This window comes from Triturus cristatus, chromosome 8 (genome assembly GCF_964204655.1).
Source record: "Triturus cristatus chromosome 8, aTriCri1.1, whole genome shotgun sequence".
NCBI lineage: Eukaryota > Metazoa > Chordata > Amphibia > Caudata > Salamandridae > Triturus > Triturus cristatus.
The window spans coordinates 742,099,195-742,117,859 of record NC_140591.1 but is presented as its reverse complement, the minus strand read 5'-3'; the positions used below and the strand labels follow the sequence as shown (position 1 = coordinate 742,117,859).

Genomic DNA, 18,665 nt, shown 5'->3' with positions numbered 1-18,665 from the left:
AAATGGCATCTCACATCTTTCCATGTTGAGTCAAAATCGATAAATACTTCCTGGATGATAAAAGATTTCGCAGCTGCCTAAAAAGGTAACAATAAAATGCCCTCAGTAGAGATAGAAGAATCCATCAGTTTCACACTGATTAAAAGCCATCAAGAGCACAGACAGCTAACAGTTGAAAAGAACACATATATAAAAAATAAATGTATTGGCGGCTGATGACACACTAAAGATCTCAGAAAGAGTAGAATTTTACATGTAGTCTTTCTCAACGTCACAGCAAATTTTGACATTGCTGACAAGTAAGACCCTCCTTGGAACCCAGAATGAGGATGGCAATTGGAGGCATGATCTTAAAATCTATAACGTATGAAGGGTAGATCATACTTAGTAAAAAAGACATCTGATCATCAGAACTTTCTATGTTACTATGTGGAGTGCCACATTAATCCTTTCCAGCTTATCACTTTTCAGATTGTGCGAACAATTAGTTAATGCAATGATCAGGGAAACACACCTAAATATGCATCAATGTGTAGATAGCACAGAGCTCTACTTAAAAATGGATTCGGAACTGTTCACAATAGATCTACATAAAGACCTACATCTATCTCAGTCAGATTAATCCAAACTCTTCCTAAAACTGACTAGATTATTTTTTCTTTTTTTAAATCAAATTGAGTGACAACCTAACATATTAGGATTAATAAAGCCAGCAACCTCTAGCAAAGCAAAGCCTCTTGTTTTTATAGTGGAGAGCAAACTAGCTGTAGAAAAACACTCACAATATAACATAACATGCTCAGTGGCAACTGAACATCATTCACAATCTCAAATAACTGTTCTGGGGAAATGACCTAAAGAGGACAGTCAATCCTCAAGGAACACCCGAGCTGCAGACCTTCCTAAAACTTGCGTGGATCCTGTAAAGCTTTCCTATTCTCAGCAGCAAAGGCAAAATATTAGCACAAAAAGACAGACACAGCATACTTAGGATAGTCTGCATAAATTATAAACGCCTTACATCTTAACTGTATTACTTAGCCATGAAGCTCAAACTCTCACGAGAAGACAGACAATCCAAATGGACAGAATGGCTAATGCTAGAATACAAAAATCTAAGAAGCAAAATATATTCAACTAATCTTTTTCTGGGACTGCACCTAAAATTTGTAGGAACATTCTCCCGAACATACCGATGCTCCCTGATACATTTCTTCTAAGAGGAGGGTGAAAAAACTCATAAGAAGCAACATTATGAGCTAACATACAATATAACACAGAATGACAATTCCAGAGTTCTTCGGACCTAAATTATGATGGGACTGGAATGATTTTCTTCTGAACTATGGACCTGATTTAGAATTTGGCAGACAAAGTGCTCCGCCACAAATGTATGCTTCTGTTTTCGTCTCACAAAGTCCCCCGCAATCATCAATAGACTGAGCAGTGGATGGGCAGGGCACTTTTGATTGTCCTTTGGTTCATTTGCATTCGATCCAGCAGTTCCAGTGTCATCAGGAAGATGCAAGCTGCATGAGGGAGGGCTCCTTCTATGCCTCAAAAAAGATTATGAGCAGGGAACACATAAGTCATCAGGGTTTTTTTCAGACAGAGGTTTTTAAGAGACAGTTTTATGTTGTTTCAAGTTTCGCCTGTCTTCCCTGTCTGACTGGTGGGGGAGGAGAGACTATTTTTTTCTAATTCAATTTAAAATACATTTATCACATAAGCTGTTTTTTTGTTGTGAATAGGTTATGATTATTTAGGGAGCCATTTATGGCCTAGAGGTTAAGGTCTATGACTCACAGTGTAAACAATGTATTTCTTGGCACCAATTTTTCTACACCTCTGTTCCAAGAAGGACTTAAAAAATGGATTTTTTTTTAGAATCAGACAGTTTTTAGGCCAACCTTGGGGACCTCTTAAGGACATATGAGGGGTTTATTTCCTTTATTGTACTTTACCAGAGGAGCACACTAAACCAAACAGATGATCTCAACTATGTCTCCTATCATACCTAGGAAAAAGAAGTCAGCGGTGTATGGACTCTAGAGGTAATTTGCTATGGTTACTCTCTGGAATTCGAGATGATCTGTCTAGTTTCAAAACTAGTCTCTACAACTTACACCCAGAATTCCATCAAACAAGGAGCACTGAAACAAGAAACTGTAGAAATACTTTTAAATAAATGAATCTGCTCAGTAACAATCTTGTTGTGATTCCTTAAAAGGTATCGTCTATTTTTGTGGTGCCATAGGCTCAGCTGCAATGGGGATCATTAGTTTGACATCTTCTCCTACATTGAGCACCATCCTCCCAGGAGATGGGTTGTCAGGTTCCACCACTAATCAAAAGGTTTTTATAGGTTTATAAGGGAAGATTCGCACTTCAAAGTGAAGCAGGGGAATCATTCTCTTCCCCCACACCTCATCAATCCTGATGCCAGATAAATGCCAGATTTGTTAAAGAGCAACTAGTGTCATCAAATAATTCAACTAAAAGGTCTTACAGAAGAGATGCTCTTTTCAGAAAACTATAGAGAGATGATAGTGGACAAACCTCCCCGAAGCGTACGCCAACATGCAATCAGGGACAGGATCTCTTTCTCTGCCGGTCTTTGTGCATCAGATAATCAGATGGTCAAACAAACATTTGGCCACTCTCTAAGCATCTATATTCAAGGGAATGAGAATGTAGTAGTAGACATATTAAGCTGACTCTATCCTCTTTGCCACAATTTTGTCAGGCTCAGCATGTCTTTGGTGGAATATGTCAAATGTTTGGGATCCACCAGGTAGACCTGAAAATGCTCTTCTTCCGAAATTCCTATCCAGATACCCAGAAGAATGGTGTTGGGAAGACCGCTTAAGATTTCAATGGCCTTACCACTTCCTTTGTACATTTCTCCTATTTCCACTGATAGCCAATTTAATGGCTAATCTTCATAAGGAAAAGTTGCATCTGATTTTTGTAGCTCACTTTAGCCAAGAATGAGGTAGTTTTCTTCACTCAGAATAATGTTCCAGATACCAGAAGGGGTTTTTCCAATAGAGCCATATCCTCTGCGAAGGCATCTTGTTCCTCCAATGTCTTGTCAGAAGATATGTCAATCAATTTGGCTGTTAAAAATAAGGGTTTGAATTGCTATCCTACACCTGTTGCACTTTCAGTACAGGAATCCTATCATCAATCTACTGGAAAATCTTCTCAGTGTTCTTATCCTGGTTCTTTAATCCCTCAAATTGAGAACCTAAGTGGCTTCTTCAACTCATGCAATATTAATCACAAGGCTGAACTAAGAATCAAGTTCAGAACAGAGGGTAAGGTTAGAGATAGCAGGTGCAAAAAAGCCTGGTATGAATGGGTTATACAGTATATGATAGTCACAGGAATACTACCACAAGCATACATGCGTCAATGAAAACAACTATGACATAGATAACTGAACATTATGTACACATGTAGTTATAAAATAAGGTTATTCGGACTATCCTGTTGGAGTCTGCTTCTCCTCTTAGAATTATATGCTTTTCTTTCAGAACTAATAAAAAATAATCACAATATATGCTTCTAGAAGCAGTTATCCCACTTTTTTAGGTTTTTTCTTAATAATATATCACATAGCAAGAACTTGACATCAAAATAGATATTAAGGACAAGATGTACGACCATTGATGTTTGCGGCTCATAAATTGCATTAAATTGCGAGTTGCAATTTGCGAGTCGCATATATCAATGTACAACAGTGTCAGAGGCAGTGTTTGCGATTCTCAAAGGGGTCGCAAATTGCATGCCTCATGCATATTAATGAGGCTGTCACAATTTGCGACCCCATTGGGAATGGCTGGCACTCCCAGGGAAGGTGGCCTGCTGGGTTCATCAGACCACCATGTCTGGGACTGCTTTGTCAATAAAGCATTTTTTTTAATGCAGCTCGTTTTCCTTATAGGGAAACGAGATGCATTAAAAAATATATATATATATACTTTTTTGTTTCATCTTTGAAGAGCAGGTAGTGGTCCCTGGGACCACTGCCTGCGCTGGAAAAATGTTTGCGCACCCATTTACAAAGGGGAAGCGGTCCCCTGGAGACCCCTTCCCATTTGCAAATGGTTTACCACCCTCTTGAAGAGGGTGGTAAACTGCGACAAATGAGGTCGCAAAACATTCCCACATAGGGGTTCAGAGTCGCTATTAGAAAGGGACGTCTTTGGAACGCCCCTTCCAAATAGCGAATCCCAAATCCTATTTAGCGAGCCGCTAAATAGGATTAGTACATGGGCCACAGGTTTTTTGCGGGCGCAAACGGGTCTAAAACCCATTTGCGCACGCAGAAAACCATTGTACATCTGGCCAACAGTAACAGAATATACAGAAATATATTGTGATACAAAAATATTGCATCTAAAGCACGGACTACACAAATATATTAAATAATAGATGGGATTTGGTTTACCATAGGTATATCCACATATATGTACCTTGATTACATAATATACATACATAAATACATATACACACACACACACACACACACACACATATATATATATTTATATATATATATATACATATATATATAGGCGTGTAGATGTGGAGTTAAGAATAGCATACCTATACTTACCAGTATATACTTACCTTCACAATGTTTTGGTAGTCAATAATCTGTCTACAATTTTCTGCAGCACAATATTTTTGTGCTTGATACTCCGATATGCAAATCAATGCCCTCCAACAACGAGTGCAACCCCACGACATACCTTAGGTGAGCCACATCCACAAGGGTAACTTACCAACCATATCGTCCATCTCTTCAACATAGTCTCCGTATGGCCCATGTTTACTTTTTTGATTAAACATTTTACTGACAATGAGCGGGCTGTGAACATGCAGGAGCGAGAACATGAGGATGAAAGGGCTTTCTCGGTTTCTTGAAAACAAAACAAAACAGAACACCTCCATATTACTGAATGCTCATATTCCACAAGGGACTTAAACAATGACCCATTTTCTGCTGATGTTCAATAATGAAGAAGGCTTCCAAATTGTTTTGCTTTAATATATTGAACTGCTATGTGGCATACCAGAGTGCTGCAGAGTACTACAATTGCTCATACTATATTGAAGACCTTAATAATTACAAACTGGTTTTAGATATTACTTCATACCACAGTTTTTGTGGCTGCTAATTTTGGTAGAGAAGAAAGGCTACTGTTGGCCAATTTGATGGAGCTCAATGTGTTTAAGAAGGGTAGCCTGGATATATACTTGCACATACAGAATAGAAATATCATTAAAAAAAAGGTAGGCATCATTACGAACAACCTGATCATTACGAAGGTGCTGGTGACACGAATAACTGACACTATCAAAATTATAAATTTTGAAGGATTACCACACATACAGGTATTTAACCAGCTGCAAGAAGGCAACATTTCCAGTTGAAATGCCTGGCAAAAACGTGCTAAAGTATACAAAAAAAATGATTAATGAAATGATTGAATTAATCTCAGCCACTGGTAATTACTCAGGCCGCATCCCAACCCATCGTTATTTTGCACACCGTGTCACCTCAATTTGGACCCATCTACATACCAATCAGTCTTGACCCCGCTCCAATCGGAACAGTCCAGCCTGAGCTGCCAAGCCAGGTCCTCCCTGAACTGCAACCCAGGACCATTATAAGGGCGAAAACGGCTGGGTTGCATGCTCCCATTCACAGATGGAAATTGCCTTTCTTTCAACTCATGTTCTTTGTTTCTGAATTCCTACGTTTGATGCTGATAAATGTATATGCCAGGTCTGGATCTCCTAGTAACATGTCTGCTACTTTTGTTTTATTAGATGAAGTAATTGAGATATACCAAGATGAGGCTAAAATTATGGTTGGCGGTGATTTTCATGTAAAATGTGAGCCCTCTTCTATCATTAACGACCTGGTAGAGGCAGAGGAAGAGCTATGGGGAATTCCTTGCCTTATTGATAAAGCTCGACAGAACTCCTTTTCCAAATCTTGCTCTCCATCTGGCATCCTATGTGGTTATGGCGGGGAGATAATTTTAACGCCGTGCTTGATAATATGCCCCCAAGCTTGTAAAGGGCGCACTCGCTCTGACTGTAAAAGATCACTCACGTTTCAAAGAGGAATTATACTAATGTCATGGATTGTGTTCTATTGGACATTAGGCTTTGGCTGCTATTAATTAATGTGGCAGTGGTGACCCGACTAGACAGTGACCATAACCCTCTCACTACTTTTTTGAAAGGGGTGCCATTTGAAGGGCTAGTATTGGCGGCGACATGGCTGTCAAGGCTCCGATCACTGATAATAATCGCAGAAGGGTTCATGGCCCTGGCTTATCGCCAACCACAAACTGTATGCTGACGTATATAACTGGTTTGCCCTCTTTGTCTCGAAATCGATGTCAGCTCTATGCTACCAGAAGCTATCCTAGTTGTTCATCAACGCTTTTTTAGTTCCTTATTGGATATTCTCTAGGGAAGCTGGTAGTAAGAAAACAGAGGCTCTCACATGATCCTAAATAGTTCAATCTTGCTTGTAAAACTGCCAAAGTAACTCCTAGAGTGGCCATAAAAGCAGGCGTACAGGTCAACATCAATGAGGCTCGGTACAAGTATACAGAAGCAATGGGGAAAGCTGAACAGGATTGAGATGAGCAAATTTGGGACTACTTGCTGTGTCTGCCAAATAAAATGATTGTTGAACATTTTGGCGTTTAGCTTCTCGTGGGAGTGCAGATGCTAGTAACAGTTTCTGTCACAATATTGAACCAGATAAGTGGGAAGAACACTTTGCAAAGATATTTGCCCCAAGTACTCCAGGTACCCCCTCTGATGCCAACAATTGCCTTTTTTCCCTATGCGGACACCTTGTTGGCCCCCTATTCAGGGAAGTTGAGAGTCCTTTTTAGGTCGAGCCTAGGCAGCGCATGCGCTGTCTGCAAGACCTGTAGGAAACAGTATATGGAGAGTAGTCCCACCTGCCACTTGCCATTTGCTCACTCTGGCGTAGCTCTGCTTAGCTGGCTCAACATTGGCCGGTGATCCAAAATGTCACTTCCGTTTTGTGGGAAGCAGCACCGACCAACTACAGTTTAGTTACACTGTAGGTTGATATCTCTTTTGTTTTGGGACTACTTCATCGTCTTAGTGTCCCCGGCCTCGGAAACAAATGCTTGCAGTGTCGGAGAGGAAACGACCTTCGGTTTCATGCCAGTCAGCTCAAGTGATGTCTCATTTGTAAGAAATTCTATTTTCTTCGCGAGGGACACTCAGGCTGAAGCAGCATCAGAGGTGGTATGGTTATACATATGCTCCCCGCCAAATCCACCCCAGCTGGGAAGCTGGTCCGTGAACGGCGACCTGTTTACTGGCCTGGGTGGCCACAATCCAAACACGCTTAAAACGCCATTACTGACGCAGCTACTCAAAACCCAGAGCAGTTTCAGGCAACACTTGTTTGAAAGATGGTCGGATACAAACTCCAGTATCACCGCAGAATGTACTCTTGCTACTTTCCACGCTGAGTAACTATAAAACGGGGACACTTGAGTTAAGTGTACAGCTTCAAATCTGCGTTGGTTGCTTGCAAACGAGATCAGCTGTTAACACAAGTGCTTGTTTAAAAACTGCTTTCTACACAAATCTGATTTAATATGCCCACTAAATTGTATGCCTGGCAGATAGAATGCAAGTTAGTCGGCATAATAAAACAGATTTGTGAAGAAAGCAGTTTTTAAACAACCGCTTGTTTTTAGCCGATACTCAATTTACTTTGGCAGTTTTATAGCGCAAACTGGACCCGAAGGTGTCAGAGCCCTTTACATGAGCACCAGTTACGTTACACATTTATTTCTACGCACTGGGAGATTAAGGGGCATATCATCAACGGCCAGCGATAATTATCGCTGGCCGTGTTTAGCCTGCGCAAAATTAACGCCGCCTATCGCCGGATTCTATCGCCCGGTGGGCGCTCTATCAGCAAGGCGCATCGCCAAGGCGATAGTAATCACGGCAATAGCGGCGATAAGGCGCAATAACACAGGATAACCTGCGATAAAAAAGCAGCGACAGTGAAATACATCGGTGATAGGGAGATGTAGACTCAGCATAACGATCCACCTCCCATATTAAACATGGTTAAGTCAATGATTTAGCAGGCATAAGGAACCGGTGATAAAGCCGGTTAGCGCTACTTTTAATGTCGCTAGGCCGGTTAGCGATTCCCTTATTAATAGAGAGATCCTTCGTTAGCGATTATTTTCGCTGCATTTCTCACGGGAACGCCTACCTCGCATCTCATTAGCGATGCGAGGCCAGGCGATAAGAAAATGGGCGCTGAAGCATGGATTCACGCGTTAGCGTGACCATGCTGATAGGGCGATAAGATTATCGCCGCTTTTCGTCCAAAAACGGCCTCAAAAGCGGTTGATATGCCCCTAAGTGATTTGCCGTGTGAGATTCCTGCTTAAAAGGGAACTTTTATTTGCTCAAATAATGTAAACGATCATGACAAAACAGTGCTCTGGGTTGGAATAGCTCCAGCTGCACAGGTGCGAGCCATTCCTGCTGAGATAGGATGCCTTACTAATGCCAGAGATGATGTCCCTGTTTACATTTTACCTCAATTTGCTTTCCCTAAGGGTAGTTCCTTTTCTCCCTGCTGTTTCTTTGTTGTTTTCATTTCTATAGTCAAGGTCCCTGGAATTATGCAGTAGTAAAGCGCAAAATTATCCTACAAGAAAAGGCAAAACATGAGGCATGATGCAACACATTTTAACAGTATTACTTTAGCATGTTGTCCTTTTTACACATTACACATGTTATCACTGTCTGGGCAACAATTTCACATCACTAGTACTACCTAGTTTAACAAACAAATACAGAAATAGACAACTGAATACCCAGTTAACCTTTGCAAAGGGCCCTCTACTGCGTGCAAACACATGTTGCCATGGTTTTATTAACTTTAAAACTGTTTGAGCTACATAATTATTTTTTAATATCTCAAGATTATGCAGCAGATAACATTTTGTGGCAAATCCATAATTATGTGGAAAACCCTACAGCCATAGAATCGCATAATTCCAGTGCCTCCTGTGAGCTGAGTTCCCTTTAGGTGTCTGGCTGTGTTCAGATTGTGGAAGTATGATTATGTTGGCACATTCAGATTCAGAGCTATGTAACTGAAGCCAATGTGCCTGTCAGTGCTTCATGAAGGTTCAGGCTACATATCTGATAGCTCTTTAGGTCACCTAAAAAGCACTTGTGCTGTCTCTTCCAGTCATACTGAATTCACGTATGGATTTTAAGCTCAGCCCATCTTTTCAATTGGCTCCTGTTACTGACCTTTGTAAATGGAGCCTTTTAATTCGTAAATAGGCTTAGTAGTCCCTCCTTAACTGCTCTTCTCATCACTCTTCTTGCTTGTGCATCATGCTGCTCCACAACATACAATTCCAATCCAACCCACATAATTCCACTACACACCACACACATACACTACATACAATGAAACAAATGCAAGACCTGTTGCATTTCGAATGCTTGTTTAGTTTGGAAGATACCCATGCTGCAATTTGTCAGTTAAAAATGGCCAAGGCCCCAAGACCTGACCGGATTCCAGGTGACTTGTATAAGACTGAAGCTTCTGTGTTGGCCCCCTACAGAAATATTTTATCCAATACAATTGTGGCTGGTGCAGAAATTCCAGACACTTGGAAGGGGATGAAGATCTTCCCAATATTTAAGAAGGGTGATGCAGGCAGTCCCTCGAACTATAAGCCTATAAGTCTAATTGACAACTTACAATTATTTTTTTGCAAGGCAGATACTTGCTAAGTTGCTTAGCTGGGTTGAACAGAATGAAATTCTATCCGCCCTGCAGGCTGACTTTCATGCCAAAACAAGCACTTCTGACAAGGTTTTAGGTTTGCACTCCTTTAATGGAAGTATGCTCAGATAGGTAGACAAAGATTATATGTTGCAATTGCAGACCACTGAGCAGCTTTCGACTTGGTACAGCGTGAGAGGCTCTGGGAGGTGCTAGCTAAAATGGGGCACCTGTCACTCTTCCAAATCTTCTCATTAGGCTGCATGAGGGGACTTATGCCCAGGTTTGCTGGGTCAATGGAGGAGAGTTAACTATCCGTATTTGTATTGCGCGTGCCGTTCGACAAGGTTGTGTCCTTGCTCCTTAGCTATTCACGTTATAGACAAATGGAGTGGTTGAGGAGCTTCAGGCCTGAAAAAATGATTCCCCATCATTGAATGGCAAGAAGTTGCCCATTTTATTATTTGCAGACGACTCTCTGCTTATTTCAAAGACCCCTATGGGATTACAGTTGCTTCTGAATACATTTTTGGGCTTCTGTAACCAGCGAGGCCTTGAGCTAAATGCCAATAAAACTGATTACGCTAAATTGTACCCCTGTCTTCCTCCTAACTATTGGCATTCAGGATCTTTTATTTACCAATTAAACAGTGATGGAGGGGAACAACACTTCATAACACAATGACAATATTATACCTGAAAGTACCACAGACTCAGACTTTAGGTTTGTCAATTTATTTTAAGGCCAAGAATAATAAGATGTATACACATCATAAGATTAGCATATAAAGATATAAGAAAATCAATACAGAGCCGATTCTACGAATATAAGTAATTCGGCATAACAAAAATAGAATGGTAAATTCGAGGATCAGGATGCAACTCAAAACCGACACAGAGTCTAGGTCCCTTTATATCTGAAATAAAACAAATCTGTTCCTACACTGTACTAAGAGGAGATGCTATCTAATACCCTTCCCTCTATTCCTAAAGGTGTCAGCACATGTTGACTTCCTAAGAAGTACTCACGTCAAATGGGCTAGGAGTGAGTTCTAAGATGCTCCTTTCTCTCCGAAAGCTAGCAGAAGTCTGGGGTCTCTGTCCCTGCGCATCATACAATATAGAATTCGATTCTTTGCTTCATCCTGGTAAAATTTTCCATTGCAACTTTTTCTAAATGGGGAGGTTCATGCCTTTTAATTAAGGCATCTTTGTTCGGCGTGGTGACCTTGATTCCCAGAGCAGCCAGACTCGAAAGATCTCCTCCCTTTTCGCTTCCAACTGTCTTCAAAGCATTTTTTGTATCTTCTCCAATCTGAAAATAACAAGTTGGCATTCCAATACCTGCAGTAGGATGAGAACACTGCTATTTCTTGAAAAAAACAGGCATTTCATTATTTATTTCTCGAGAAGCCAAGGAGGTGCAAAAACAAGTACAGCCTTGGGCCTAGGAAGTCGGGCAATTTAAACAATTAACGGTTACAATATATGATTATAAACTGTCCTGCTCTCTGTATATGCAGACATGACGATACATACATGATCATATTATAACATTGCACTACAAAGAATGTGTAAATGAATCTACTGAATACATGTTCAGGATTATAAAACACTGCAAACTATATACTTGCTTGTAGGTGCATGGCAACTATGACTATAATGCACCCATACAAATAGAGTACTGAAAGCGCTCTATCAGTTCCCCCCTCTTATGATTAGTGTCATAACACCAAATTACATTCTTTCAGGATTTCTTCCTTGTAGAAGAGACCGACCTAAACAAAAGATGTAGCGTGCTGTCCATGTCTAAATCTCTCTAACCCTTTAAGATGCTGTTAATGACTGTCCTACAGTCTTTCCATTTGCTGTTCTCGCTTTTTCCAGGATATTTTCCTGATGTCTGGGTCTTTGCCATTTGCATGCTTTGATGATTCCCAATAATACAGTTATACAAATGACAGTTATGATGTGTTTCAAGATGTAACCCATGATTCCCTGTCCCAAACTGCCAAACCAACTGCCAATTTGTCCAAAACCCTTTCCAATGTGATCACAGAGTCCCTCAGCAGCCAAATTACTCAATTCTTGATGGATAGCTGAAATATTGGCAATACATTTTCTTATATCCGGACTATTGTCAGGAATATAAGTGCAGCACTGTTGGACTCTCAATACTTTACAGACTCCTCCAGCTTTTGCTAGTAGGACGTCTAAAGCAAGACGATTTTGAAGAACCATAGCCCTTATCGAGACCATCTCACCATCCACTAATAGCAGAATTTGGGCTGTATTCACGGAGAGTTTATCCACTATTGTCGCCAGCTTTCGAATCTTTACATCATTCAAAACCACACCTAGACTAGGTATCATGGCTTCAAACACATCCCCAATAATTTCTCCAGCACTTACACCACGTTTTCCCCTGTGAGAACCTTTGCCTTCCAATGGCCATAAATCATCCACATGGAATATCTTGGGAAATACTATGGCTAAGTAGCATGTCCCATACCAATTCTTGGGCAGTTTCACATAAGCATTCTCACCACATTCAAAATAAACATTAGGCACTATGGTCAATTTATCCAATAGTGCTTTTCTTATGGACTCTTCAATCAGAAACACATGTTCACAATCACTTTCACCCACAAATATTTTATCGTAATATGTGGACGGATGTCTAATGCACAACATTCCTTTCTGCTGAAAGTCTAAAGCTATAGGACTTGAACTCCCCTTTGCCTTGTGATCTAATTCTCCTTTGGTCCATGGCAGTAGCTTATGCTTCAGATCTGGTCTAAACAAGGTTTGCCTATGTCGACCCTCTATCTGATCTACACATTGTTTTTTCAATGTCAGTTAACATGCAGGTCAAATTGTGTCTGTGTGCATAGGACGTATCAAAAGTGATGGTAGGCACGAAGTATTTAGACATGCGCTCTACATTCTTGTAATAATCATATTTGTTCATGTTTTCAAGGACTGGAACTTCAGAGAGTACCGCATCATATTTTGACAAATAATATTCAAAATGGGCTTTGCTATAAAACATACTGAATAGAACACTGCATGTAATGCCGTAAGTTAAGGGCAAATTATGGTATTGTATGCCTTCCTCTACTGAAGCTGGTAATTGCATGCACACATAGCAGTCTTTCGCTTCCATTGTCTCCACATACTCGTATAAGAAACGGGCATATGCATTCAGCGTAAAATCACCTTTTGACAAATCTACATGCAATCTACGACTAGTTTCCTTGATCATTTCCTTATCTTTGATGGATGGACCTTCTTCTATATCGGCATTTGAACTGGGTGGGGTAAGGGTAGGTTGTTCCCCATTCTTTTCATCATTGGAAGACCCACTCAAAGATGTGACAATCACCACAATGACAAGCAGCACCACTGCTATTAGAGTTCCGACAATACACTTTTGTTTTCGACCAGATGTTTCGGAAGCAATATTTCCACTGTCGTATTTGACACACCAAAGAAACGTTGAGAGTCTCTGTTTTTCTTTTCTGTACTTTTAGTTCTAAATTACAATGTCCTTATTGGATTTCTTCACTCGATTATTGCCAAATTTAGTCCATCAATACTAAGCCTATTGTAGAGAAGTAGTCAGCCCTAATCCTGAATTATTCTCTCTATTGAAAGGAGCCTAATTTTAATTCTTCTTTCTCTGGGGTCTTCTTTCTAAAGCCTGAGTTCTTTGATCAGATCACAGTTCAAGCTTCATCTCTAATGAGGTTAGAGCCAAGTATTTGGAGAACCACTTGCAGGATTTCAGCACAAATCTCTCCCAATTCTAAGGCAGTAAGCTGTTGACCAAAAGAAGGGAAAACAACGTGATTAAGTGTCAAGAATCGCAGTCCACTCAACCCCGGTGGATTTGGAACTTGCAGTGTCAGGGTTGCAAAGGCTTCAACTCCCGGGACAAACAACTGAATATCAATCGAGAGGGTGTCCCCTCCGTAGCTCACTGTTCCAGTTCCCAATCTCCCAGAATTCCTTGGGCTCTGCATCTGCATCTGCAGCCAGATATGTCCACTCAGGAGATGCGTACTTCTGAGACGGTGTTCTTTTTTTCTTGAGCGTCTTAGATCATCTGGATTATCTTCTTGTTCACTTTATTCAGATTCAGACGTTTCAGGAATTGGAGCAAGATTTTTCTCAGATGCAAGTCTCATGTTTAGCCTTTCTTTTCTTGTTGGCCACTTTTCTGCTTTGGCATCTACTCTCCACTCTTCCTCCTTGTCTGTTCCTTCTACACCCGGCCGTTCATTCGGGTCTGGTTCAGAGGGTACTTCTACTATGTTGTCGATTTCAGGCTCTGGGGTCTGCTCCTCCGCAAGCAGTTCTCTTTCCCCTTGTGCTGTTTCTCTCTGTATGTCTTCAGAGTTAGTTGTTCTTCGGATAGCTTGGGGAAGGGGTGTCTCCTCTATCGGCTCCGGGACCTTGCGGGTATGTGAAGCGTGAATCCAATTTGGCAGTCCTCCACACTTCACCGCTGTATTCGTGACCAACATCACCTGATATGGTTCTCTCCAGCGGGCATCTAGACAGCTCTTCCGCACGTGCTTGCGTACAAGAACCCAGTCTCCGGGGTTCAGATCATGTAGCAGGTCTCTCGAGGTGGATGCAGTCGCAGCCTCGACCTGGTGGGACACAGAATTAACCACATCAGCCAGTCCCCTACAATAGTCCAATACCATATCATCAGTGATATTAATCAATGTTGTTGCTGGCACCATAGGCAATCTCATAGCTCTCTCTGTCAGTATTTTATGAGGGGATAGCTCTGTCCTTCTATCAGGAGTGCTGCGCAAACTCATGAGAACAAGTGGCAAAGCATCTGGCCACTTCAATGCAGTTGATGAACAAACCTTAGCCACTCTCATTTTGATTGTGCCATTCACCTGTTCCACCAGACCAGATGCTTCTGGTCTGTAGCTACAATACAATCTCTGGTCTGTGTTTAAAGCAGCACACAACAGTTACATGAGTTCACTATGGAAGTGAGTTCCTCTATATGTTTCTGCTGAAGTTGGAAATCCGTACCTTGGGATGAGTTCATGCAATAGCAGTTTTGCCACAGTGAGACTATCACATCGTCGAGTTGGATAAGCCTCAACCCAACGTGAAAAGATACACACCACCACCGAAACATCTCTCAGCCTATTGTATCTTGGCATCTCAATAAAATTCAATTGCATCCTGTTAAAAGGACCTCCTGATCTCCCAATGTGACTCATTGTAATCACAGTTCTTTTTCCTGCATTCATTTGCTGACACGTAACACATCTATAACACACTTCTTCAGCAATCACAAAAAAGCATGGATTAAACCATGTCTGCCTGAACACTCGCACCATGGCTTCTCGTCCCAGATGAACTGCTCCGTGAATCTGCCTTGCCATTGGACTCAGCAAACAATTAGGAAGTATTGCTCTATTATCGGTTGACACCCAAATGCCATCATCTCTCTTTTTACAGCCTGCTCTGACTCATGAAGCAGTTTCTTCCTCTGAGACCTCATCTTGTAACCGCTTCACTTCGTTCCATGTATCAGCTACAGCTAACATCATGCTGAGCTCTGTCCCTTCTGTGCTTTCTCCTGTATATTGCCCATTAAAAACACATGCATGTATAGCACAAAAACGAGCTACTTCGTCAGTGTAATTGTTGCCCTTTATGACAAAATCTTCTCCCTTTCCATGCGCAGCGCATTTCATGACTGCTATAGCCCCTTTGAGACCACAGCTGACCAAAATCATGAACTACACCAAACCCGTATTGTCTGTCCGTATAGATCGTTACTCGGAATCCATGTGAAATAGTACAGGCATGTATCAATGCAATGATTTCCGCTACCTGAGCAGAAATTACTCTATTTAAACAGGCAGCTTTTACTACTCCAGTGATGGTGCATACAGCAAATGCTGCTCTTAGGTACCCTTCATTGTCTCTTAGAAATGAACCATCAACAAAGAGGATCAAATCAGATTCAGGTAAAGGTTCATTGACAATGTCAGGTCTGGGTTTGGTAGATAGTTCAGTGACATCTAACAGTCATGTTCTTCACAATTTTCATCTCCATCTTCTTGGGGGACAGGCAACAAAGTAGCGGGGTTCAGAGTGGTACAACGTCTTAACATAACATTTTCAGATGCTAAAATAACTTGCTCATATTTATTCAACCTATTGTTCGTAAGGTATTGCGTTTTTGTTCGGGTCATCAGTAATTCCACAGAATGTGGTACATAGACAATTAAAGAATGACCCATCACGATGCTTTCGCATCTTTCAATGCTGACACCAGTTGCAGCAACGGATTTCATACATCCGGGCAAAGCAGAAGCTACTGGATCTAATGTAGCTGAAAAATGGGCCACTGGTCTACGGGCACCCCCATGTGTCTGTACAAGGACTGCTAATGCACATTCCTCCTTCTCACAACAGAAGAGCGAAAACGCTTTATTATAGTCTGGCATTCCAAGAGCTGGGGCACGACATATGCTTTCTCGCAACTCATGGAAGGCTCTCAAGCATTCTTCATCCCATTGTACCGGATCACTGATGTCTTTGTGTGTTAATCTTAACAGAGGCTTTGCTTGTAAGGAAAAGTTTGGGATCCACTGTCGACAATAGCCGACCATACCCAAAAACATGCAGACTTATTTTTGTGTTTTCGGAGTTCCCATTTGCAAGATCGCCTCTAATTCGATCAGGTGACACTCTTCGCTTTCCTTTCTCAATGCGATGTCCCTGATACTGAACTTCAGGTAGACAGTATTGTAATTTGTTTGGAGACACCTTGTGTCCATTCTCTGCCAAATGGTTTAACAAAGCCACTGTGTCTATCCTGCATGCATCCTCATTTTCTGAGACGACCAAAAGGTCGTCAATGTACTGAACCGGGACTGATTTCTGGGGCATCACCAGTCCTTCGAGATTCTTTTTCAGGCACTGGCTAAAGATGGAGGGGCTTCCTGTACCCTTGTGGGATTCTACACCATGTTAGGACAAGGTAGCCCATCCAAAATGCAAATAAATATGGCTATCCTCGTTTAACGGTATAGAAAAGAACGCCTGACACAAAGCTATGACAGTAAACTATTCCGCTTCACATGGTATTTGAAAGAGGATCAAGGCTGGATTTGGTACCACAGGTCAACACGGAATTACAATTTCATTAATCCTGCGCAGATCTTGTACTATCCTATACTTGCCGCTAGGCTTCTGCAGTCCCATAATCGGTGAATTACAGGGACTTCCTCCTATTTCCTTTAGAATGCCTTGTGCAATCATTGACTCAATGACAGGAGTTATTCCAGCCAGTGTTTCCACGGACAGTTTGCATTGTGGAGTTCGTGGAAACTCAGCATTCAGTTTCATCTGTATCTTCACAGGTGCCACACCTCTGATTAACCCTAACTCTTCACCTGTGAAATCCCAGACTTGCGGGTCAACTGAGTCTCTCAAATCATGCAGCAATTCTGCTTTTGTAAGAACCACAAACAGTTCTGCACACATGCTCATATTAGCCATTTTAAAATCATCATCATCATCATAGGTCTGCAGCTCCACACAGTTCGGAGTGCTTGAGATGTTACAATTTAATTTGCACAACAGATCACAGCCCAAAAGACAGACCAGACTTGTATTACATGCCACAAATTGGTGCTTATCCTTGAACGGCCCTATTCTAACAGGTAATGCATTTGTCAATGGGTTGGTCATTCTCTGATTACTGACACCCACTACTTGTATCGATTATCCAGAAAGTGATAAATTGGGAACCATATCTGTTCTTACTGTGGAACGTGCAGCTCCAGTATCTAATAAAAAGGTAACAGGATATCTGTTCACATCTACATCCACAAATGGCCCACTCTGATCTACCTCCAATATAGTATCAAGAGGGCATTCTTCCTGCACCCCCCTCTGGTACTCTAGAGGGCCCTGAGATTGATGGTATCTGTCCCGTATTTCAAAATACGGCATCTGTTGATATGTCTGATTGTAGATGGGTATTCTGTGGCTCGCAACTTCCATACACGGAGCTAGGTCTAGTCAGTGTCTGGAGAGTCTCACTCATGTGTCCCTCTCCCTCATATTGAATCAGCGGGATTCAATCGACACTCGCACTTCTAATGTCCCGTCTTGTGACAATAATGGCAGGCAGTCACCTTTTTCTGTTGTGCCACCCACTCACTTCTACTCATCTCTGTACCTCTTCCTCGTCCCTGACCTGGTTGGGTTGTCATTTGCTGACCCATACCTCGGCCACTTCCTCTGCCTCGGCCCATACCTTCTCCAACCCCCTGAATGTAATCTACACTCCTCAACTGAGCCAACATCACCTTGTCTTGCAATTTCTTTTGTGCTGATTCCACTGGATCGCTACAATATTTAGCATACCGCAATATTTCATCCACCGACATATTCTGCCAACATATCAGGTGGTGTATCATCAGACTAATATCAGATTTCAAACCCAACACAAACTTGGAGACAAACTGTCTCATATCCTTCCGATCAATAGTATCCAATCCACTATGCTGTTTTGAAAGCCAATAATAATCAATCATAGTAATCATGCACTGATTCCTTAGGCTCTTGAGTCGTACGATCAATTTTAAGCCAATCCACAATCTGCGGTGCTAGCGTAGACTGCAACCAAGTAATTACTTGCTCATATTTTCTCATGACATCAGGTGAAGGACCACACGTTACAGAATCTCTAGGAGGCTCTGCCATTCAATAGCAATTTTGCATGCAGCCCACAAATCTGCCGGAAACTACTATA

General features: G+C 41.5%; 1 protein-coding gene across 5 annotated transcripts in view; it reads right to left on the bottom strand.

Annotated features, from left to right (window-relative positions):
- LOC146805001 (arylsulfatase D-like) overlaps positions 1 to 18,665 on the bottom strand; it is a 439,444-nt gene that overhangs the window by 183,556 nt on the left and 237,223 nt on the right. For all 5 annotated transcript variants that reach the window (XM_085622147.1, XM_085622149.1, XM_085622146.1 and 2 more), the window contains one exon: positions 4,794 to 4,930. In XM_085622147.1, coding sequence (XP_085478273.1) covers positions 4,794 to 4,930 — 137 coding nt within the window. The remainder of the gene's footprint in view (positions 1 to 4,793; positions 4,931 to 18,665) is intronic.